The following is a 22,814-nucleotide window of genomic DNA, read 5'->3' as shown; positions in this document are numbered from 1 at the left end:
GGCAGAGCCGTGCATCAAAAGTGCTGAAACACATTCAGTTTATCCAGAGCAAAAAGCCTTCGGTCTAAAAATGTATGATTCACCTGCTACAGTTTAAAACACACCAGACTCAGATGTGACTTCATGCTACATGACTGATTTTAAGCCTTTTTGTTAATGACACTTCTAATACACAACAGCAGGAAAGAAAAAGCAGCTTTGTGACCTTAAGAATCAGTTGATCATTTGCAAAATACATTTATTATTTCTCATTACATGAAACGAGCTGAGCTTAGCATAAAGAAGGGAAACGAGTGCCGACTAACACAACGTTGCAAAAATGAAACACTGCATCTAAAGCTCCTCGCGCTGACGGGAGCAGCTGTTCCTGAACACAGCACCGGGACTGAAATGTGCAAACCTTCGATCAAAACTCTGATCTTGCTGTTTTCTTCCTTGCTGAGGTTGAGTCTCCGTGAATGGCTTTAAATTGGTCTCCAATTTTTAAAGCTTTACCAATATTAAGACAAGAGACAAACTCAGCTTCTAAAATAGTTCCAAAGATGAAGAATTTAATGGTGATACTGATTTTTATTGTGAATGACTTTGAATCAATGTCCAAGTTTCCAGCACACAACACTGGAAACTCAAATTGGCATGTTGACCTCTTTATGGTGGATTTGGTTATTTATGCTAATACTCTAACAGTCATATTTAAGCAAATAGAGACAAAATAGATATCAGCGTTTTCATCTTTTATCTCTGAAAGCAGGGAATAAGCATAACTGTTTCTAAGTCTCACACAACATCGTTGTGGATTTTTGGTGATCTGATTTTTCATTCCAGTTTATAATTCCCAGAATCCGCTCCACTCTGGAAATAAACACTTTAACTTTTTTTTTTTTTAATATATATTGCATGAATTTTTATTTTTTATTTAAAACAGTCTTTAAGGAAGTAATGACACACAACATGACAGCATTTGGTCATTTTGTTGACCGAGTTTGTCAGGGTTTTCCACTGAATGTGACGCCAGTTTAATCACAAAAGTGCATAAAGGTACGAGTAACTCCGTATCCTGATCTCTGAATCGAAACACCGAGCCTTGAATTCCAGTTTTTCCTTTTTTATCTTTTAACACTGGGGATAAAAATATCAGTTAAACTTTTCATCACTTAGTGTCCATAAATGAGATGATTCTTTTATTTATTTGTTTAAATCCAGCCATGTGAGGGAGAGCAAGTTTAGCTTAAAAGTGCCGACGGAAGCCTAAAATCACCAACACGAACCAGAAAAGGAAGATAAATGGCGTCAGCTGTTTTTTATTTTAAGGAAACCCTGCACGCACACACGCCTGATTTAAATAGCTCACAGACCCCGTGATTCCTAGGATGTCTCAGGAAGTTGGGATTTTTTGGTTTTTAGGTGCCATTGTTACACTCGCGCGTCTCTGCTGTGTGTGATGATTGTGGGTTCATGTTGGTGATGAAGCGTATTGTTGGAGTAACAGCGAGTAGCAGGTGGTGCAGACCGTCTCTGGGAGAATGGAGGAAGGTAAAGGCAGCTCTTTGGACACGCAGCTCTCACAGAAAACGCCGCTGCAGTTCTTACACTGTTTCTGCAGAGAAGAAGAAAAACTCCATTAAAGGAAACCACAGCTGGGGACACGAGTTCTCCTCCATTCTGCTCGTTTACAGCGCCTTATTTTTACTTTTTGGTTCTATGAGAGTAGCTTTGCATGACTCACAGATCATATTCATCTCATATTGGGCTTTGGTGCAGTCCACGTTAGCTCCCCATTCAGCACCCACCCTGAGGGCCAGAACCGGCCAATCAAAGACTCCGCTTCAGCCTTCTAAAGCCTGACCATAGATCATTGATTGGTCTGAGATCGGGGCAGTTTACTGACCACTGATCCAAAATGCTGACTATCTGTGAGTCTTAATAATCACTTTGCCCTTTGAGATGATCATGCTGATCTTTGATGTGGGCAGTCCTTAAAAAGTGTGGGGACAAGAGGAGTTCCACCTCCTGTGGTCAGCCTGGAGACGGATGAGATGGGAATGGATCCCCCACAATCAGGATTTGAACCAGACTATTTGCATATGTTTGATATTTTTTTTGATACAGAAAATAAGTTTTGGAACAGCCGTAACAGCTTTAGGAAGTTCAACCCAAGAAAAACAGGAGTCAACTATTTAAAGAAGCTGTAAACTTTCAATGCCAAACAGAAAAATATTCTCGATAACTCAAGTTCAAAATGATCCTCAGTAATTTGTACCTTTGTCTTGAGGAGGGAGTCGGCGTGCTCACACATCGTACACATGGAAGGCTCGCTGATCTCCAAGAACGACTCCTGAGGAAGAACAACAAAAAGAAATAAATGCATGAGTCTCTGAACAGTGCAAAGACACACTGCCATCAGCATCCACTTATTAAAAGGCCAAACTTTCACACAGGTAAAGAGTCAAATCTCACCTGCTCATCCTCGTGGTGCGACAGGGACCTTCAAAGTTAAAGACGGGACATAAAAAAGTGAATTATTTTTCCATAAATTTCACTTTATTTTCTGAAACTCTGAGATACCTACAGGCTGGTATTGTCCTCTGGGCCACTCTGGAACTGGTCTTTCTCCTTCACTGACGGGGATTCTGGGAGTTGCTGTTAAGAACACAGTCATAAGCCACCAAAGCACAGCTGACAGCTGTTCATCGGACATATCGTTAATGTGAGAATCCACGTACTGTTGGTACATCCCCTGGTTGTCTCCTGTCGGTCCGCGGAGTGCTGGACTGAGGTACCGAGGAGGCACTGAGGTGATGCTCGCTCTTTCGATCGCGACCTTTTCTCAGCTCACGCTCCAGATTAGACCTGAAACAGCAAAATAAGCCAAAGAATAGAAACGTATAGTTCAGTGACGACAGTAATTAATAAACATATCTGGAGCAGAAAAAGGAACAACGTTTATGGTAAAGGGGAACCTCCAAGGGGTAGGAAAGCCCAATGTTACAGTAGAAATAAGCAGGCAGCTTTGATTAACAGCTGTGCATCCAGCAGTTTCCTGCCAGGCCTCTGACCTGGTTTGTCCCTTCGTCAGGTAGAACCTGCATGTTATACATCCTGTGTAACTGAAATCTGTGTGAAACGTCGCTACTCAAAACTTTCTAGAAACCACTCTCTGTATCGATGTGGTTTGATGGGCTACATATCATTAGTATTTGTACGTTTCTATGGTTACAAATGCGCTGTGATGAAATTTTAAAAGATCTCAATGAGAGCACTGAGACCACAGAGTGAGAGTCTGACTGTTTTAACAAAGAAAGACTGATAAAATAGAAAGGAGTATTAGGGCCACATTAAGAAAAAATGTTCATTTTCAGCATAAATTCAAAATGTGGATTTGCCAACTGCCACGGCTCACAGCTTCTACAAAACGCCTCGTGTAGATGAGGTAGTGAAATCGTACTTCAGAATCGGTTTTAGTAATAAGGAAGCGATTTGTCCTCTTCCTCTTTGTTTTGGTCATCTCAGTGTTTCGGATGGAGCAGGAGTAGTGAGGCGCCAGACTTTACCTTTGCTTCCTCAGCTGCTCCACCTCCACCTGCAGACTCTCGATTTTGTCTCCAAAGTCCTGCTTGAAGAGCCGGTTCGCCTCTAAAGCCAGGTCCCTCTCCTTCTCCGCCTGCTTGCATCTGGTTTGGGGTGAGCGGGTTAACATAAACTCATGGAAAAATAAAAATGTGATGAAGGGAAACGTGGCTGGGAAGAGAGATCAACTCAAACTAAAATGTAAGAGCAACCTGGGACACTGTGACCAAAGACCATGAAGCAGACTCTGTTTGTTTAGCGTTTTATTAGCCTAATGATTACTACAGTTGACACCAAACTTATGTTCACATACAATTTTAAATTATTCATTAATTCTGCCCCTTCCTTCTTCTGCGCTGGACGTTCGACTTCAACAAACCCCTCTGATATCTGGCGCCACACGCCACTTCTCTCTGTCGGTTGAGAATATCTGACAGCCTCAGGTTTGAGGACGAATCACATTACAGCAACTGTCAAGTATTCAGCATGGGTTTATTGGCACATCAGTCCATCAGGCACCTCTACTCATCTTATGTCTGACTAAAGCATTACCGGGGCAGTTTTTAGAAACGGAAATCTGAAGTAGAAATCTGATGCGGCGAACACATCTGGCAGAAAACACGAGGATTAAGGGGCTGCTAAAGGATCCATTCAGTCCACACTAAAAGCTGATGCTGGAGCGCCGCTGCAGGAGGTTGTAAGAAGATGGTTTTTATTTTGTAACAACAAAGGAGCATCGTACAGAAAAGATAACATCCTAGTTTGGTTATTTCTATATTAGGCAGGGTTGTATGTTTGTTTTCAGACTCGTGAAAGCAGGCAGCTACTGCTGCAGCTGCAGCAGCTTCCCCGCTGCAGAGTTCAGGCTCCGGGCCTGCTTCGCCAAATGTTTGTCACTGATTTTTTTCAAAACAACAGACGAACAAATGATGGAAAAAATTAAAGAAAAAGAAAGTGAAGAGAGAGAAAATGCATCCATGAACATAAGACATGTCATCTGGAAGCACCAAATGCACATCGTGCTGTAATAATAAACTAGCCTCACCTGGTCTCCAGCTGTTTTATGGTCCCTGACATCTGGTTCATTTTCTCCTCCATGCGAACGATGATCTCACTCTTCTGTTTCGAGCTGGCATCGGCACTCTGCAGAAGATGATCCAAACTAGTCAACTGATGTCTTTCCTCCATATACACTCAGATTTGTGTGAAAAGATATTTTTGGGGATCTAATCCTCCACCTGCTCGTCATCCCTAGAACAGCAGGTGGAGGATTGGGATTAGGCGGCTGTGAAGATCAGGATAGGGGTCCGAAAAAGGAAGGACAGGTGGACGGATGAAATATCTGATAAATGCGACCATCCCTAGTTGATAAGTTAATGCTGATAAGACGGCAAGAAATCATATTAAGAGACTAAACTCAGAGCAAAAGTGAAGATCACCTGTGCACCTTTTAATCTGAGGCCAGGTTGAAAACTTTTTCCGCCTAATATTTTCAATGTGTTCCAGTAAACTAATTGCTATCGTCCATTTTATTCTTGCTTTGTGGAACAGTTTCAGTCTTCTTACAGTTAAGCAGACCTTTGAACTTTCTCGTTGAAGTGGCCTCCTCTTTTCTGCCTTAACTGAAAAAATGCCAAGTTCTTACTGTCAGTCAGTATCTACTGCTGACTGCAAGTTATTCTAGACAGGAAGTGATGCTTTATCATTTCACAGAGAGCTAATAGTGAAATTAAACACCTACAAGTTCCTGGGAAAAGCTGAAATCTACGAGTGAAGAGAGACAAAAGTGGATGTGCGCCTTTTAAAAGCAGTGTCCTCATAATCAGACATGAGAAGCACCGCCTCACCTGTGACTTGTGCATTAGCTGTTGGTTGATGGCACGAAGGTCTTCCAGCTGCTGTCTGAGCTCCACCAGAGCGTCCTGCTTCTCACAGACGTCTTTCTCCAGCATCTTCATGGACAGCTCCATCTCCTGCTTCATCCCGATCTGCACCTCCAGCTCCTTCTCCACATCCTGCACACAAGTCAGACTTTGTCAGTTAGAAAAATATAAGCAGGAATGTCATAATTAAACTCTAAGCTAAATGGACTGAATTTGGACTGGGCTGACTGTCTTTCTCCACATAAGCTTTGTTGTATTTCTGTGTAAATGGCAGCTAAAAATGAAAACACTAAACAGGCCAAGCACATTTGTTACTATTAACTACAAACTTTGTCAGCAGATGACACGGCTACATGTGTAATCTCTCGCTGGTATCAACGCCTCAGCAGACTTAAAGCTACACAAAGACTGTCAAACAGCTGAAACGCACCAGTCGAAGCAAAGTTTCCTCTTTGAGCTGCTTGCGTGTTTCCCCCAGCGCTTGTCCGTCTGCTGCTGAATCACTTCTTAATGCCTGAAGAAAAAAGGAACGCTTGCTTTTACTACAAATTTCCAAATGCTCGAGTCAGCTGCTGCATAAACTGGCAGATCAGCAGCGTTCACCTTTCTGGACTCCAGCTGATACGAGCTCTCCTCCTTTACTCTCTCCACGTCTTCTTGTAAAGTGATGATCCTGTTATTCGCCACTGCGAGCTGCAAGGACAGAAATCAACAAAGCAGCTTGGTAAACAGGAAGTCCCTGCAGCCGGGCAAAAAACATGTAAGGCTGACATTTAAAGGCAGTTTTTGAAGATGATCTCTGTGAGACTCGCCTCTTCTGTCAGCTTCGTGTTGGACTTTTCCAGAGCGTCCACTTTGGCCTGCAGGTTATTCACCGACGCGCTGTAAACAGGCAGAAAGCAGGTGAGTCACCGAGCTCGCCAAGGTGAGGAGAGCAAAGTTAGCGCACCACCCCGACAAACCTTAAATGTCTGTTCAGCTCCTCCACGTAGTTCTTCTGATCGAGAATCGCTGTGATCTGACCGTCCCTGAAAACGCACAAAGAGAAACGTGCAGTTAGCCGTCAGGCACACAAACACACAGCAACACAAACAAAACAATAGAAATCTGACAGAAAATCTCATTCTAGTGCAGTATTTTTAAACTGTTGAGGCTAAAATGTGTTTCAGGCATGGAACGGAAATCTTTTTCAATATTCAAGTTTAAAGGCCACACATTGGAAAAATATGGTCCGAAGGCTGGGGCTCAATCCAGCCGTCCAAATAAAAGGACACTTTCTGTTAATTAAGTTCAAGACAAATGGCTGTCAGTCGACAGAGGTAGGAGTGAAGCAAAAACAAAACGCACGCTCCGATTACAGGCCCACAGTGTACAGTTACTACAGGAGCCAGGACTCACCCCTCCACGCTCTTGCTGCTGTGTCCACCGTCTTTTAGGTACATGGAGAAATCGATCACCCCAACCTGCAGATGTTTTAAGAAAAAGGCAAAAAACAAATGACAGGAGCCATCCTCGTATGTAAAACAATTCAAAGTATGTGTGTAGAGTCTGCAGGCTGAAATATTTTAGTCTCCAAGCTCAGGCGGATATGAACAAAGAGCTGCAGCATTCCTCACAGTCACTCTGGACTCCCAACCTGAGGGCTGAACATCCTGACTGACAAGCTGTGAGCTGCTGAAACAAGAACAACCTGAAGCTGCACTGCTCAACATTTTAATGTTTATGAAGCAGAGCGGGGACACAGGCCTCAGAGCACAAAACGCTGCGCCCCTTTACATTGCTCTTAATTCAGTTGTGCTGCTGCTGTGTAAAGGAAACATCGCTGTACTTCATATTTAAATGATCTGAACAGATGGTTTAACTCAGGGTGGGGAACTCCAGACCTCGAGGGCCGGTGTCCTGCAGGTTTTAGATGTGTCCTTGATCCATCACAGCTGATTTAAATGGCTAAATGACCTCCTCAACATGTCTTGAAGTTCTCCAGAAGCCTGGATATGAACTAATCATTTGATTCAGGCGTGTTGACCCAGGGTGAGATTTAAAACCTGCAGGAGACCTGGAGTTCCCCACGCCTGGTTTAACGAAAGGCTTTTGTTGGCATGTTTAAGGGAAAATACTGACTGTAGGGAAAAAACGAAACTCATTAGTGAGAGTTCAAATATACAGATATATAAATGCCATCTGGCCAAAATTTGAATGCCAAACAAACTTCATTCAATAATTCTAAATAACCACACCACAGTGTAGACACTGTCTGCACCACATCTGCCAAATCTGGACCAAACCCGGCCGACACAGACCAGATTTTTAAGACCGATACCATACAGGTATTTGGTGATTTTAAAATGATTTTCTAATGCATGGAACATTTTTTGTCTTTCAGAAAAATGAAAACATAAACAGATCTCCCAAACATTTATTCGTTTACTCTTTCTAGCCAGTACACACCACATGCTTCAATCGTTGAAAGAGGCCACTTTAGACATTTACAAATAAAATGATGGATTATTTTCCTTTAACATGAACTTGTATCATGTCAGGTTGTTGGCGTTATTGCAGAAAATAACAAGCTATTTTACACATGTCATAAAGTCCATGTCTGGCCTTTGATGCGATCAGTGAAACTGAATTTGACGCGCTTGTTCTACATGGGCTGAGAGAAAACGATGCCACACCAGGGAGTGTGATGACTTTTAAGTTAGAGGTGAAAGCAGACTAACCTGCGAGTCCAAGTCCTCTCCCTTCATACACAGATTGGCATCGATGACATTTAATCCAACCAGAAGCCCGGCGATGACGGCGCCTTCCTCCTCCATCATCAACGCGTTTGGCTCGTAAAATTCACTACAGAGAAGAGACAGAAAGGGCTACAACGTCAGGCGGAAGGGTTTTAGGTTTGTATAAAATACTACCGGAGCCACAAACAAACAAACAAAAAAAACCAAACCAAAACAAAAACTGCAGATCCTCAGATGGCCACTTGAGACAGGCTACACGGTGGGATCAGGGGCTGAGGGATGGAACCAGGCCCAGCTGATGCCAAAGTCCAAGAACAGGCATTACTAATACAAACTGACTGATTACACACCTTAAACACACTTTGATTAAAACAGCTCGCAATCTGGATTTAAGGAGCTCATCAAGATAAAACACCTTGATAGGACGCTGATTTTTTTTACCACAGTGTAAAGTTCAAAGTTGAACCTGCAGGTTCAAAAGCTTGTTGCTGAAAATTCAAAACCTTTAACAAACGGCATAAAAATAATAAATCCACTAAAATGAGGATTTACATGATCCATGTCATGCAGACAGAGTGTGGTATGAACTGTGGGACAACATTGTCTCCTTTCATAAAGGATGCTTCACTGCATCCTCTGGATAGGAGATCATATGAAGGAAGCACTGAAGCATCCTTCTTAAAAAAGACTTTGACCAGCTGCTATTATTTCAGGGTCAGGTGAACTATCTGACTGCTCCACTGGCTGATATAAGATGTGCAGCAAGTGCACCGCAAACTCCTGACCCACCGCTCTGGAGCCAGACTCTCATCCTCCTGAGCCAACTGACCAGACGGTAAACTGAACACGGGATTATAATGGTGACATTGGAGGGAAACTAAGAAGACAGAACTTAAATGTAGATTTATGTAGTAGCGTTTACATAAAACAGCACAGCCAGTAATACAAGCTGCTGTCTGGACCTCAACACCTGTCTGTCCGTGACTGAGTTTGACCACAGCCAGCTTTGATCGAGGTGATAACTGCTCTAAGCAACTAGGTTTGCTTCGTTATTAAAGGTTCAAGTTGTGCATTATCAGGAGTGTGGCAGCTTAAACATACAGGTGAATGAAGACTGTGCTGCAAGCTGCCTGCTCGCCTCCTCATCTGCTAAGTAAAGTCAGTGAACTGAACCTTTCCTTCATATTTGTGGTGTTTTTGCCTTCTGGAGAAGTTTAATGCAATTACCTGATAAATTATAATCATTTGTTATAATTAATGACTGTACTGCCAACTGATAGATGTTGTGGCTGCAGTGGTCAACAAGAGACACCACATTCATCTGTTCACATAAAGTCTTCGCCTCTGTGAATATTACGATCCAAACACACCTGAGCAGGTCCTTTCTGTTGATGATGGTCTTCATATAGTCTGAGAGCTTCTTCTGCATCAAGGCCAGTCGTAACCAGGCGCGTCCTCTTCCTAGAGGAGTTCTGGTATCAAACGTGGGAAGAGTGAGATTTGCACACACTAACAGCCTTTACAAGATTAAGGCAGCTAGCAAAGAAGCTCCAGCCACGTTCTTGCATTGTTTAAAGCTCAGATGACATAATTAAAATCCAAGCAGAAGAGCCTTTTTTTGTAGGAAACTTTGAACAAACTCACTTGAGCCCGGGCAGGTCTTTTACGCTGGCAGTGATCTCTCCTGCCTCAGGCGTCAGCTTCTCAACCAACTCCAATGGTCCCCAGAAGGACTTGTTCTGGCCCAGGAAGGTCTTCTTAGCTGAAGATTGACAGACAACGATGAGACGGACAGACTGAGAGCGTGCATACAGAAAGAGCAAAAACACACTGGCCTCAATACAGTTAAAAGGAAACTAAAGCAGGAGTTTAAGACTAAATATTCCTTACAGCTATGTCAACTGTGCATTTTAATCTCTCACATCTCACTGTCAAAAACTGTAAGGAGTTATAAAAGACAACACGAATGCAGTTGTTACTTTTCAGCCCGTGTTTCAGACAGTGCTCCATCACGACAAAGAACTGCTGCAGCGGTGCATAGTCAGAGTCAAGCGTGCGTCCCAGGTTGAGCGCAGACTCGATCAGGCCCTTGATGCTCAGTTTGGCCATGTTCATCAAGTTAAGCCTCTCGATTGCGATGGGATCCTTGGGATCTAAAAGACGGAGAAAAGGAAACAGACTTTTATAGTTCTCACCTTCAGAATTTAACAGCACAAATAAATCAGGAACTAAACTCGTTTGAAAGTCAGCTCTGTATTTCTTAAACAGAAATTTTAAAAAAGTCAGTTTCCAGGAAGGTGAAATAAAGAATACACAGCAAGACAACAAAGACTCCATCATTACAAATAGCTAAAAGAAGACAAACTCCAGGACTTACTGTGAAAAAACCTTGCAAATCTGAAGATTATATACAGTTTTAATATAAACTATAAAATGTGTCTGCAAGAGAAATAGTCTCAATTAAGAGAATGTGAAAGTTTAATACAGTCCACTCGTTCTGCACGCCTGATCTGATCTATTATTTACGTCAGCATTTAACACAGAGAGGCTTTTAGTGGAGGTGCTCTATGCTGCCCTGCAGATTTGTTTACATTATTAATACAGTTACACATTTAAAGTTTACATTAGCATGTTCATCTTATTCTCTAACGCAAAATGTAAACAAATTAGCAGAGATCCTCGGCATGCTGGTATTAAAACTGTATAAATTTGTATTTTAATATTAATGCTGAAAGTAAAATAGAAAATTGTAGAAAACTGGGAAAAAAATTGAGGCAACTAAACAACGAGACACTGAGAAATACTGAGCTGGTTCAGGAGGACGGCGTGACTTATCTGGGTATTTTATAGCGGGTACTGGTCTGCTTGATTAAAACCATTTTCTCCACCATCTCTACCTGGTGTTTTCCTTCCAATGATAAATGACAAAGAGCCAAGCTTTGTCAGTTATCGTTGGGTTTTTTCCCCCATGTGTCAATCTGAATTGTTTAAAAAAAAGAATAAAAAAGAAGAAGAAGAAAGTGTCCATCTTTTATAACGCTTTCAGTGGAAACTACAGATCCATAAGCTTCCACCTCTGAAAAGTGACGCCGACGCTTTAGCTCCTTAAAGCTGCATTCTTCCTAATGCAGCCAGCAGGGGGCGATACCAGCGGCTGTAATAAGGTCTTTGACTCTGTACGTGTCTGTAGGAAAACAACCTTCCTTTATCTTTCTTTCTCTAACAACCTTATGGGATATATCACAAGTTTCAGGTCTTAGTAAATACAACATGAAGCTCATTTGTTTTAATGTTACAATTAAGACTTAAAAAGGTGGATAAAGCAGAGCATGCTCTATTGTGTGGCTGATAAGTGTGCAGTGTCCCTCAGCTTCAGATCCAGCCCTCACTTGTTACCTCCAGTTTTTAAAACCACCAAGAGCGGTGGTGGAATCACATGGCAGGATCTCGCCAACCAATATGTGACGTCACGCTGGCTACATCCATCTTTTTATACAGTCCATAATAATAATAATAATAATAATAATAATAATAATAATAATAATAAACATATCATGAACAGTTATTATACAATAAAAATATTATGTGCATATGTTTAAAATATAAGATGTCCTGCGTCTGTCCCTGTGGATCTGAATCAGTCCGTTTGAGAAAACGTTCAACAGGATGGAAATGATTACCCAGCTTGTTAAATTAAGCCATGTGGATAAACTGTATGAACATTAAAATAAATACTGCCACGTCTCCCATAAAAAGGTTTGACACTACCAGTGCTATGATAGATTTAAGCAACAAACTTGTGCATGTTGTCGTTATCAATAACAAGAACCTCAGAAACCTATGCAAAGTGAGTGAAGAGGAGAGAGAACTAAAGCCTAAAGCAGATGTTTCTGTTGTCTGTTAATGGGCTTCTGTAATGTCATTAAAGTGGACTCTTCAGCGGTGTAGGCTGAAAGCTGCAGCGCCTCATTTGCCAACTGAACTGCCTACGAGTGCCTGCCAGCTGGCCTGCTCGTGCTGAGAGTAGGTGTGGCAGTTTTAAAAACAATAAAAACAGCGCACACAGTTATAGATATCTGTTTACAGTCAGGCTTGTGTTTGCTGCACTCCGCTTTGTCAGTGGGAGAAACAAAATGAAAATCATCAGCACACAAACATGTTTGTTCTGTGCAACTGGGATCTTCTGTGAGGAGCAACAGCTACCAAGTACTTGAAGCCTCCCAGCAGGACCTGGCTGCTTTGTTGTCCGCCCCTGGCTTATTTATAAGTGGCGTCATCCTGCTGCGTAACCCTCAATGAAATCAAACCCGTCGTGACACAGCTCACACCGTTCACCAGGTGAAATATGTTGCTTCTGGTGTCCGCGATGCACACCACCACGCCCTAACACATATCGCACTGTGCTCACAAACACTTCCTCAAACGCTGAGCTAATCTGTCACGTTACCTTCATGGACCGGCTCGGGGTCTGGCGTGAGCGAGATGTCGTTGAGCTCGCGGAGGCACAGCCACTCGCCATCGACAGAGACGCGAAAGTTGCACAGATAAATGGTCTCCCTGGCAGCCTGGGTGATCTTGTCTGTGGTGGGAGTCGGGGTTTCGCTCTGAGGCGTCAGATCAGACATGATGACTCAGCTTGTGCGAGGCAAAACCAACACCACCGAAGGGGAAAAGGGAGGGGGGAGGTACAAAAGATGCAGGAGCTTTGCGTTCCAACAGCCAGAGAAGGCCAGAAAAACAAGAGGATGAAAGATGAAAAGAGAATCAGAGGAAGAAACAAAAAGGACAAGACGGGAAAGGCCCACAGCAGCCTTCAGCAGGTGTTAGAAAGGGTGCTCCTCCTCTTTATGCATGCATCCTCCTCTCCTCCTTGCTACAACTGAGTGAAACAGGCTGCTGTCTGTGCCTTCTACTCCTCCACCGCCTCCTCCTCTTCAGCCTCTTGTTATCGCCTTTTGTGCCGACTGGGGATTTAAAATGCAACAGAGAGCACCGTGCTGAAAAATCACAGCCCTCCTCCGGTCAGCTTAGCACCGGTTCTCTGTGATTGGACTGCCTGCGCACCGCAGTGAATGCACTGGGTGGGTGTTGACCAAGATGGCTGACGGCAGCGCTGGGTACAGCAACACATTGTCACGTGAGCAGATGGTGCATGCGTAAAAAAAAAGAAGCTAAAATAAGGGGGGGGGAGGGGGGTCCCCGGAGTAACCAACCAAGGCTAATGATGCAGCAGAGGGCCTGTGTCTCTCTGAAGCATCAACAACATCCCCCCTCCTCCCAGTCTCGAACACAGGCCTGTCAGCTGGCTGCAGCAGAACAACAGCAGCAGCAGTGAGCATGAAGGGCAATAAGGCCAAAGGTCCCAGATGTAAGCGGGGGCCATCTATTTTTTAAAATCCCCCACCCATTTTGGTACAGCTTCCCTGGGCCTAACACCTAAAACATCGAGCTGGATATTGACAATCAGATCATCTTTAGAGGATGACACTCCGTGCCATCAGAGGACAACAAAAATAAACATGTGACAAATTTAATTGAGAAAGTTTTCACTTTTTTTTTTAATCGATTGCTTTGTTTGTCTGAAACGAACCTCTGTTTTCTCTTAGAAAGTAACACCATGTGTTCAGTATGATACAGTCAAAAACTGCAGTTGCTCTAATGTTCACATGAGGCTAGAAAAGTGAGTCAATCCTCACAGATGTGTTAAAACCTCCAGTTTTACAGCAGAAACAAACATGTTTATAGCATGTACAGTAAACAGCTTAGTTTCCATATTGTAACAACTTTATGGGGACGATTATTTTATACGCTTTCTACTTCGATTGACAGCCATCTGATCACAGGTGACTACAGCGTAACCAAACTGAACCTCTCTACCATGTTGCATTGGTATTTGGGGGGCAGCTTAAAGATGCTAAGGCACATAGTGCACAGAGGTCGCCAACTTTCTCCAGAGTTGATCGGTAGGACCTCAAACTTCACGTTCCTTCAGATTAGATCAAGAGCAGTGCACACAGAGCTTCGTGGAATGTGTTTACATCCCTGAGCAGCTGCATCCAAGCCTTATATCACCGAGTGATGTAAGATGCAGTGGTATAAAGGATACTACTAGACTCTAGTGGATTGGGCACATTTTCTCTGGAGTGGTGAATCACACTCCGTCTGGCATTACGATGGATGAGTCTGGGTTTGGCGGTTGCCAGGAAAGTGGTACTTGTCTGACTGTAATGGGCCAAGTGTAAAGTTTAGAGGTGTTTCTATGATTATGCCGGGGGCTGTTTTTCAGAAGCTGGACTTGGCCCAAAGGAACTCTTAGCGCTTCAGCATACCGAGACATTTAGGAAAACTTCATGCTCTCGGCATTTTGGGAACAGTTTGGGGAACGCCCTTTCCTGTTCCCACATGAATGCACACCACTGCACAATGCAAGGTCCACAAAGACATGAATGAGAGAGTTTAGTGTAGAAGAACTTGACTGGCCTGCACTGAGTCCTGACCTCAACCTGATAGGACACCTTTGGGATGAATTAGAGGGGAGACTGTGAGGCCACCATCAAAAATCCCCATAAACACTCCTAAACCTTGTGGAAAACCTTAGAAGAGTTCCAGCTTTCATAGCTGCAAAGGGTGGGCCAACATAGTATTAAAGCCTATGAATTAAGAATAGGATGTTACTCAAGTTTTATACTGTAACGTTATGGACAGACATTACTGACCTATTGCCTACATTTATTTAAGGTCTCTCTGCAAGAGCTTTGGAAACTAAAAGTAAAAAGGATCTATATATCTTAAATGCCACAGAGACCTGTGTGCTGATAGAGAATGAAGATGTGAAAGCAAACAGGTATTTTAACAACAGGTTAACTCTGTCACAACCAACGACAGGATCATTCAAAGACTCAATACCTCAGGAAGGTTTCTAACTGAATTAAGTGACCCTAAAGTATCTGCAGCCAGAATAAGAGCTATAAGACATACATCCACTCCTTTTAAGAGTTCCTGTAAATACTAAAGAAAGGTGTCTGAATGCTTCCTTTATTACCTCTTTTAACAGAGGACACACTGGACAATCCCTTTATGAAAGGAAAGTACACAACACCACCCAGAAGCTCACCACAGCACACAAAATTAAATCATCAACATGAGCCTTAAGTGATGCTCATCATGTTTGTTAATAAATATTAACAGTACAGAGAACCAAACAGTGGAATACCCACTCCGGGTTGGGGATGGGATGTACCTTCCAGTGGAGGAGCTCAAATATCTCGATCGTCTTGTTAATGAGTGAGGGAGGAACAAAGCAGGACGTTGAAAGATGGACTGATGCAACATCACCAGTGTTGTGGATATGAACGTGAAAGCGTAGCTGTGAATTTACTGGTAGAGCTACATTCCTCCCTGACCTATAACCACCAGCTTTAGATAGCGGTTGAAAAGGTGCCTTAGCTCTCCCTTAGAGAGGGGGTTAGGAGCTTGGTCGTTCAGAAAAGGTTCAAAGTTGAGGTATTCGGGGCACGTCCCACTGAGAGGCGACCAAGGGGGATAATGGAGAGATTATGTCTCTCATTTAGCTTGGGGATGTCTCAATGCCCCCCAGAACAGCTAAAGGAGGTTGCTGGGGAGAAAGAAGGCTACTGCACCCGTGACCCAGATAAGTATCAGAAGTTGGATGGAAGGATTTGGAAAGTTTTCATCCTTTTTATTATTTAATTCGGACATTGGGAAGGAAGTGATAGTTTTCTTCTGTATTAATTGCATGAAAGACGACACAAAGACACTAGAGGAGGTATCAAAGATGAGCCATCTGCAGTACATCTTTGAGGCATAGTTTCAACACAGCAGACCCATGTAAACAACACTCACTGTCACAGTATTAAACAGCCTGGTGTGAGGGCAGCTGGATTCTCTGAGCGGTCTTATTTTCCTTAAAAACTCCTTAGGAATTCTACTTTTTTTTTTCTCAAGTGGTTAGGAAAGGAGCCAGGAGGTCACTTTCTGCAGCTCCAAATCAGATAAATGATAAATCTATACAACAACAACAACAACAACAACCAGCAGCAAGGTGAGTCAACCAAGCCTGTCAAAACACATGACGACACATTAGCCGAGAAACAACACAGAAGAACACACAGCGGCTTTTACTTTGCAGACAGAAATCTGAGGCTGAGAGTCAACAATCATGTGATGTAGCTTATCCTCTCCCCAGCTTTAGCTCCGATAACTCCTGGTACTTTACTGAGTTCATGTGTCAGCAAGGTGTTTGTTTACGGACGCTGGAAAGTTAGCCAACAATGCTAGCAGCACAAACTGCAGCGTTACAGTTGGTATTCTCAGTGTATTAGGAAGCTAGTGTTAGCTGTCAGGGAAAGGTGTACTTTTTGAAGTTGGTCAGCACTTACTTCGTCGCCTCGATTCGATTCGTTCAATCTGGAAGTCATACTGTCGAAGCGGAGCGGGCGGCAGCGATCCAGCCTTTGCGAAGCGCAGGTTGGACGAGTTTAAAGCCTCCTTGAAGTAAATCACTGAGGTCGGGGAGAGAGTTTCGTCCGGGCTGTCAGTGTGTCCGTTTTCATCGGAGGAGTTTTGTTTGTCGGAACTTTCTGGAGAAGACCGCAGAGGAAGATCTCCCGGCGGCATATCCCGCTCCGCCATCCTCTCTTCGGTCAAATTCGTCTCATGTGACCGGGGAAGGGGGGCTGTCGGGCAGTACCAAGCTAGTTAGCTGCGGTTAGCTTCTGCAGACATGCACTGAGGTGATTAGCAACAGCTGGATAGTGACTCACTTGCCAGCAAAGCCTCTCTAGTAATCACTCCGCCTTTCGTCCTGTCCACCACGGCCTCTCCATGACCCGGAAATAGCCAAGCCTCAGCATTTTGGTCAGATTTGTTGCCAATTTCGCGAGAGTTTAGGCGCTGTGTCAGCTGTCTTTTACATACACAGAGCCCATACACGAAGCAAGATTTGACACCAGCAGCAGAAGCACGACTGGGAAGGTCCTCCTATGTTTCCCATGATACATTGCGAAACATGTCGCATTAAAGGAGCCTCTTCTGTGCTCTATTTTTATCTTAGTGGGTTAAAAATGGACCCTGCAAGCATTTAGGTGTATAAATAGCGCAGTTTGTTGTAGAAGATAAAAAGTAAACTGTCATTTTTCCCCACTAACAAAGACTTTAGCTAACACTGATGTGGCAGCTAAAACCTAAAAACACAAAAGCTGGATTATAGCTGAAAGCTGTGCAGTGGTTCAAATGATGAATGAATGAATCACAGAAAGAAAAACCTTCCACATATTTTATATATTTTCTTAAAATGCTTCTACTGTTTAGAACAAGCAATAGTCATATGGTGCTTTATAAATACAAATAATAATAGTAATAGCTTGGAAAGAAAAGCAACTTAGACTTAGAACTGAAGAAGCTTCTCGGATGAGAGGTGAAACGTCTTCAAGCAACTCAAAGAAGTCCAGACGTTTTCTTTCCAAGCTCCTTAGACTACGATGACCTGGATGACTGAGAACCTTCACAGACAATAATAGTAATAAATAATAGCATGATAAACTATTTTGCTAAGCCACTTTAATGTTATCTAATATTTGGTACCCTGTTTTTACTACACTCAGCCATTTTAATATTGTTTCGCTGTTCTGTTGAATGTGAGATAATTCTGCTTTAGGAATATATTTGTTTAAATTTTTGACTTCATTTATCTTGATTTTCAGATTAGATTTTACCTTATTTTTTTCATATTTTGGTTCATTTTTATTTAGCTCCATACTTTCTATTTAGCTTCTGTAACAAATTTTTAAAAAATCCAACTTTGGGTACATTTTGGGATACATAAACTACATTTTATCTTATATTATCTTAAACTTGTTGAAGGTTGTATCCCAGTGAAAATGTGTAAATAAGCAGAATGCATTGCGGAGTAATATGTGGGCATAACTGTGTGAGCTTTGTAAAGGAATCCATCACAAAGAATTAAAAGGAAATTAAAAGGAAAGATTAATTTACAATAACTGTCAGATAATTAAGAAACAAACCGCTCCATGCCAAAAGTCTGAGCTCTAAATTTAGGATCTAAGTTTATCATGATGCTTTGCTAGTTCTCATACAAAGAAAGGTGAGCACTGTTACATGTGATACCCATAACTGACAACAGGAGGAGACTAGGGACCAATAAAACTGCCAGACTGATAGTTACCAGGGACTGGAGAATATAAAAGATATTCCTCATCACCAGGGATTTAATCTGGATCAGAATGATCTGAATTAAGAAAGCTGCATCTTGCAGTCCAGATAATCAATCAATTCTTGGTTTTTCAAAACAATTTGCAGATGCAAGTGATTCCAGATTCCAAATGAGTTTAAAACACCAAAAAACATAGCCAGAAACATAAAAATTATGGATATTAAATTTAGCAATAGGATGGATCACACCGTTCATGTCCCCTGTGTAGTGTCATTAGGCAGGCTATAAAATGATAGTTTCTGCGGTACTTTGAAGCTGATATTTGTATAACCTGCTCGAGCCTGTTCTCTACATGGCTAAGAAACAACAGACCTGCCTCAGTCAGGATTTAGTGCTTTTGGGGGCTTTTAGAATTCTCAGTCAGTATATTTGATTTCTATTTGGGTTTTATTGTTATTCTAGTGTTTGAAGTTTTTCTGTTTATTGAACTTTGGATTCTGGTTTTGGTTTCCTTACATTTTTAGCAGACTGTGAGTTTTATTTCTGGTAATAATATGAAGTGTTTGACCCCTGCTTTTGGTTTATGGTTGTTCTAGCCATGACTCTCACTTTTGTAGTTTTGTGTTTTGGTTCAAGTTGATTTTTATTGGTTTCAGTTCCTCACGCCTCATTTCTGTGGTAACATCTCTGTTCTCCTGTGTTTCTTGCTAAGTACTGCTATTAATGTCTGTGTTACTTCTCTTCTGTGTTGCTTTAAAACCGATGGTGATCCAGCTCTGATCTGATTATTACCCCAAACTCCAAAAAATAATGACCTTCCACTCTTCAATTTCAATTACAGTCATCTTGTGGGCCAAACTGGATACTTTGGTGGACTGATTCTGCGCCACATGTCACATGCTGTAATTCATTATTATCAATATGCCCTAAAAACTCCCTGAAAAGCCTTCAGCTAATCCAAAATGCTGCAGCAAGAGTCCTGACAGGGACTAGAAAGAGAGAGCAGATTTCTCCTGTTTTGGCTTCCCTTCATTGGCTTCCTGTTAAATCCAGAATTCAAAATCCTGCTCCTCACATACAAGGTCTTAAATAATCAGGCCCCATCTTACTGTATCACCCTATTAGAGCACTTCGCTCTCGCTCTGCAGGCCTACTTGTTGTTCCTAGAGGATTTAAAAGTAGAATGGGAGGCAGAGCCTTCAGTTTTCAGGCCCCTCTTCTGTGGAACCAGCTTCCAGTTTGGATTCAGGAGACAGACACTATCTCTGCTTTAAGATTAGGCTTCAAACTTTCCTTTTTGCAAAAGCATATAGTTAGGGCTGGACCAGGTGACCCTGAATCCTCCCTTAGTTATGCTGCAATAGACGTAGGCTGCCGGGGGATTCCCATGATGCATTAAGTTTTTCCTTTCCAGTCACCTTTCTCACTCACTATGTGTTAATAGACCTCTCTGCACTGAATCATATCTGTTATTAATCTCTGTCTCTCTTCCGCAGCATGTCTTTATCCTGTCTTCCTTCTCTCACCCCAACCAATCACAGCAGATGGCCCCGCCCCTCCCTGAGCCTGGTTCTGCCGGAGGTTTCTTCCTGTTAAAAGGGAGTTTTTCCTTCCCACTGTCGCCAAAGTGCTGCTCATAGGGGGTCATATGATTTTGTTTTTTTCTCTGTATGTATGATTGTAGGGTCTACCTTACAATATAAAGCGCCTTGAGGCGACTGTTGTTGTGATTTGGCGCTGTGTAAATAAAACTGAATTGAATTGAATTGAATGTTTGAGACCCCTGGCCAAGGCTCTGTTGGTGATCTAAACAGTTCATCTAGGTATCAGAAATATTTGACATCGAAAGGTGTTTTTTTTTTTTATGTTAAAAGGCAGTTAAAACTACTATTATTTGAAATACAGGGTTTAGTCTGTGTTTGTGGGGTCAGTTCAGTTTGGTGAGCAGGATCCTCCCAAAGCTTTTCTGTCTGCCCTCACAGACAGCTGCACAGAACATCTGCCCACCAGTTCTGGTGCACATCAAGGCTTTTTCACCTCTTTGCTGACAAAATGTTATAAACACTGTGCATTTACGTTAAATCCAACCAGAACAATATGTATTCATGACCTTATTATAACTCCATCAAACATCACATAGACTGTCCTGTGACGTAGTTTAAGGAAATTCCAGATGCTTACTCGCACGGAATTCTTCAATAACTCAAAGTTTTCTTATCCACCATCACTACACACATTAATCCTGCTCTCCAGTCTTGTCATATTTGTTTATGTCCTCAGTCTGCTCCTAATCCATCTCCATTTCCTTTCCCCCTCAGCTGTGCATTTCTGCCCCCCTGCTTTATTTCAGGGGTTATTGATGTTTACAGAACTTGTTGCTGTCGTCTGCTAGTTGGCTGTTTTTTCAGACTGTGCCATCTCTCTAACTCTAACTCTAACAGAAAGTATGTGAAGAGATTTTGTCTGAATGAAGAGATGATGCTCAGTGTGTGTTTGTTTCAGTGTCCTTTTTTGAGATTGATAAGCTGAAATAAAACAAATTAAAAGATAAACTGGGAATGTTTGGACCTAATCTTTGGTTAATACTCTTGTTTTTTTAGTCATCCACATCCATTCCTCCCAGCCAATCCAGAAGGTTGCCCACCCCCAAACAAAAAATGATTTGGTGCTTGGGATGCTTCCAAAACAATGAAGAGGTCTGACCCTGGGTGTATCCTGAGTCTGCTCCGGGTCTGTACTGGGTCTGGGCCTCTCCAACTAGGGTCTCACATTGCAGGTGTTCAGGAGGAGCATTACGTCTGTTTTGTTGCTTTAATTAATTTATTATTAACAATAATATAAAATTATGCACAAAAGGAATTACTAATGTAAAAAAAAAGAAAGAAGTGGTTTTATGTATATATGTTTATATATAAATATATGTGGTGGCCCCAGAGACAAAACATGTACAAACTCCAAAACACATTTCTAGCATGAACTGAACTTCCAAAACAGCTACCTAGATCACTTAAATTACTCAATTGAAAGCATATGTGTATTGTTTGTGTATTTATACACAAGCACTCATATATATTCAAATAATAATAATAAAAAAGGTTCATTTACCTGTTATTACCACACACCAAATCCGGTCGTTGGTACTTGCTGGCTTGTGTAGCCACTAAAGCTCAACACTGCCTCTAGCACCTCTAGTGTTTTGAAGTTTTTACGTGTTTTGAAGTTTTTACGTGCTTTGTCTCTAGGGGCCACCGTAAATATACTTTTATTTATTCACTCCACATAAAATGTAATAAATAAATCATATAATATAAAAACCAACTATTTACATTTCAACTTTTAAATATTTAAATTTTCAGCTTTTTCCTTTTAAACAAATTTAAAGTGAAACGCTGCAAACCACAACACAATTAAATATAAATTATAATATGAAAACAAAAAGAAGATGCATATTCTCTGTCATATGGGCCTGCATGAATAAACTTTCTGAATCCTTTATCATCCAAAACTGAAAGTAGTTGTGGATGATTACTATACCTTTCTAATGTGGCGTTGTTGTCCCTGGCTCTTTCTTTCTGTCTCTCCCTCCCTGCTCTGTTCCTGTGCTACTGAGAGTGTAACTACCGCCCCTCTGCCCAGTGTAAAGCACAAGGCTCGCGTGCGGAGTGAAGCGGGAAAAAAGTGCGAGAGAGGGTGAGAGAAAGAAAAAAAACAAAACCCACGGCTCCCAATAAGGAGCCGGCTCGCGTCGTTCGCTTCAAAGAGTCGGCTCTAAGAGCCGTTTCGTTCGCGACCGACACATCACTAGTGTGAATCATCACCTTACTGCGCCGGAGGGATTTATGCTCATGTGATCTCAAGAAATATGTTGTTAGGGGCAAAGCAAATTGGTCCTCCTTTAGGGATCAGACTAAGTGAAGAGGACACCAAGAACCTTTCCTGGATCTGCAACACTGACCTCAGCCTGGAGCCAGGCCTGAAGGATGGGGCTCAGAGGCTAAGCCATGAGGCCTGACTGGGCTCAGCCCCAGGGAGTTACATGCATCCATCCTCCATCTGCAGGAGGTGGCACGCATAGGCAGATGCTTTGGCAGTTCAGTCCCAGGCTTGTATGCACTTTACTCTGAAAACATCAGCGTAAATGTTCTTGAAGTCAGTCACTTTTTGTATAGCTCAAAGCAAACACACATGCAAATAAGGAATACAATAAGACAATAACGTGTTTAACAGAATCTCACCCAGATATGCTTCAGGGTGAAAGTGAGGAAAACACGTTAATAATAATAATGATGTTGGATAAACTCAAGCCAGTGCCCTCAGAAAATAACTGGAGGTTTTTTCCTTTTATTTAAAATGACATACATCGTCACATAAAACCTTTGTATTCTAAGAAATATTATACAATTATGATGGGAAATAAATAACTTCTGCTTTTGA

General features: G+C 42.2%; 1 protein-coding gene across 4 annotated transcripts; it reads right to left on the bottom strand.

The window, feature by feature from the left end:
• Nucleotides 1-555: 555 nt before the first annotated feature.
• On the bottom strand, nucleotides 556-17,187 carry rufy3 (RUN and FYVE domain containing 3). 4 transcript variants are annotated; one of them, XM_040003527.1, is made up of 19 exons: nucleotides 16,972-17,187; nucleotides 16,588-16,884; nucleotides 10,168-10,341; nucleotides 9,833-9,950; nucleotides 9,559-9,660; nucleotides 8,171-8,294; nucleotides 6,849-6,913; nucleotides 6,413-6,478; nucleotides 6,263-6,332; nucleotides 6,054-6,143; nucleotides 5,881-5,964; nucleotides 5,415-5,582; nucleotides 4,613-4,710; nucleotides 3,552-3,671; nucleotides 2,724-2,850; nucleotides 2,570-2,640; nucleotides 2,458-2,485; nucleotides 2,261-2,335; nucleotides 556-1,597 (listed from the first exon to the last, which is right to left on the bottom strand). In XM_040003527.1, the coding sequence occupies exons 2-19, from the start codon at nucleotides 16,838-16,840 to the stop codon at nucleotides 1,454-1,456; spliced, it is 1,977 nt and encodes a 658-aa protein (XP_039859461.1). In that variant the 5' UTR covers nucleotides 16,841-16,884; nucleotides 16,972-17,187; the 3' UTR covers nucleotides 556-1,453. The 4 variants fall into 4 exon arrangements, with proteins under 4 accessions (XP_039859461.1, XP_039859460.1, XP_039859462.1 ...); XM_040003526.1 differs by lacking the exons at nucleotides 16,588-16,884; nucleotides 16,972-17,187 and adding an exon at nucleotides 12,636-16,560; XM_040003528.1 differs by lacking the exons at nucleotides 556-1,597; nucleotides 2,261-2,335; nucleotides 2,458-2,485; ... (1 more) ...; nucleotides 2,724-2,850; nucleotides 3,552-3,671 and adding an exon at nucleotides 3,917-4,463 and having other exon boundaries at nucleotides 16,588-17,180.
• Between the last annotated feature and the right edge of the window lie 5,627 nt (nucleotides 17,188-22,814).

Source organism: Simochromis diagramma, unplaced genomic scaffold (assembly GCF_900408965.1).
Source record: "Simochromis diagramma unplaced genomic scaffold, fSimDia1.1 OVJJ01000583.1, whole genome shotgun sequence".
Lineage (NCBI taxonomy): Eukaryota > Metazoa > Chordata > Actinopteri > Cichliformes > Cichlidae > Simochromis > Simochromis diagramma.
The sequence above is the reverse complement of the archived record's forward strand: the minus strand, read 5'-3'. Positions and strand labels throughout refer to the sequence as shown.

Coding starts and splice junctions, on each gene's coding strand:
- rufy3 (XM_040003527.1), bottom strand. CDS start 16,840: ATGGCGGAGCGGGATATGCCGCCGGGAGATCTTCCTCTGCGGTCTTCT. Junction 9,951..10,167: donor TCTGAAACACGGGCTGAAAA/GTAACAACTGCA, acceptor GTCAATCTTCAG/CTAAGAAGACCTTCCTGGGC. Junction 2,851..3,551: donor GAGCAGCTGAGGAAGCAAAG/GTAAAGTCTGGC, acceptor TTGCTGTTTCAG/GTCTAATCTGGAGCGTGAGC.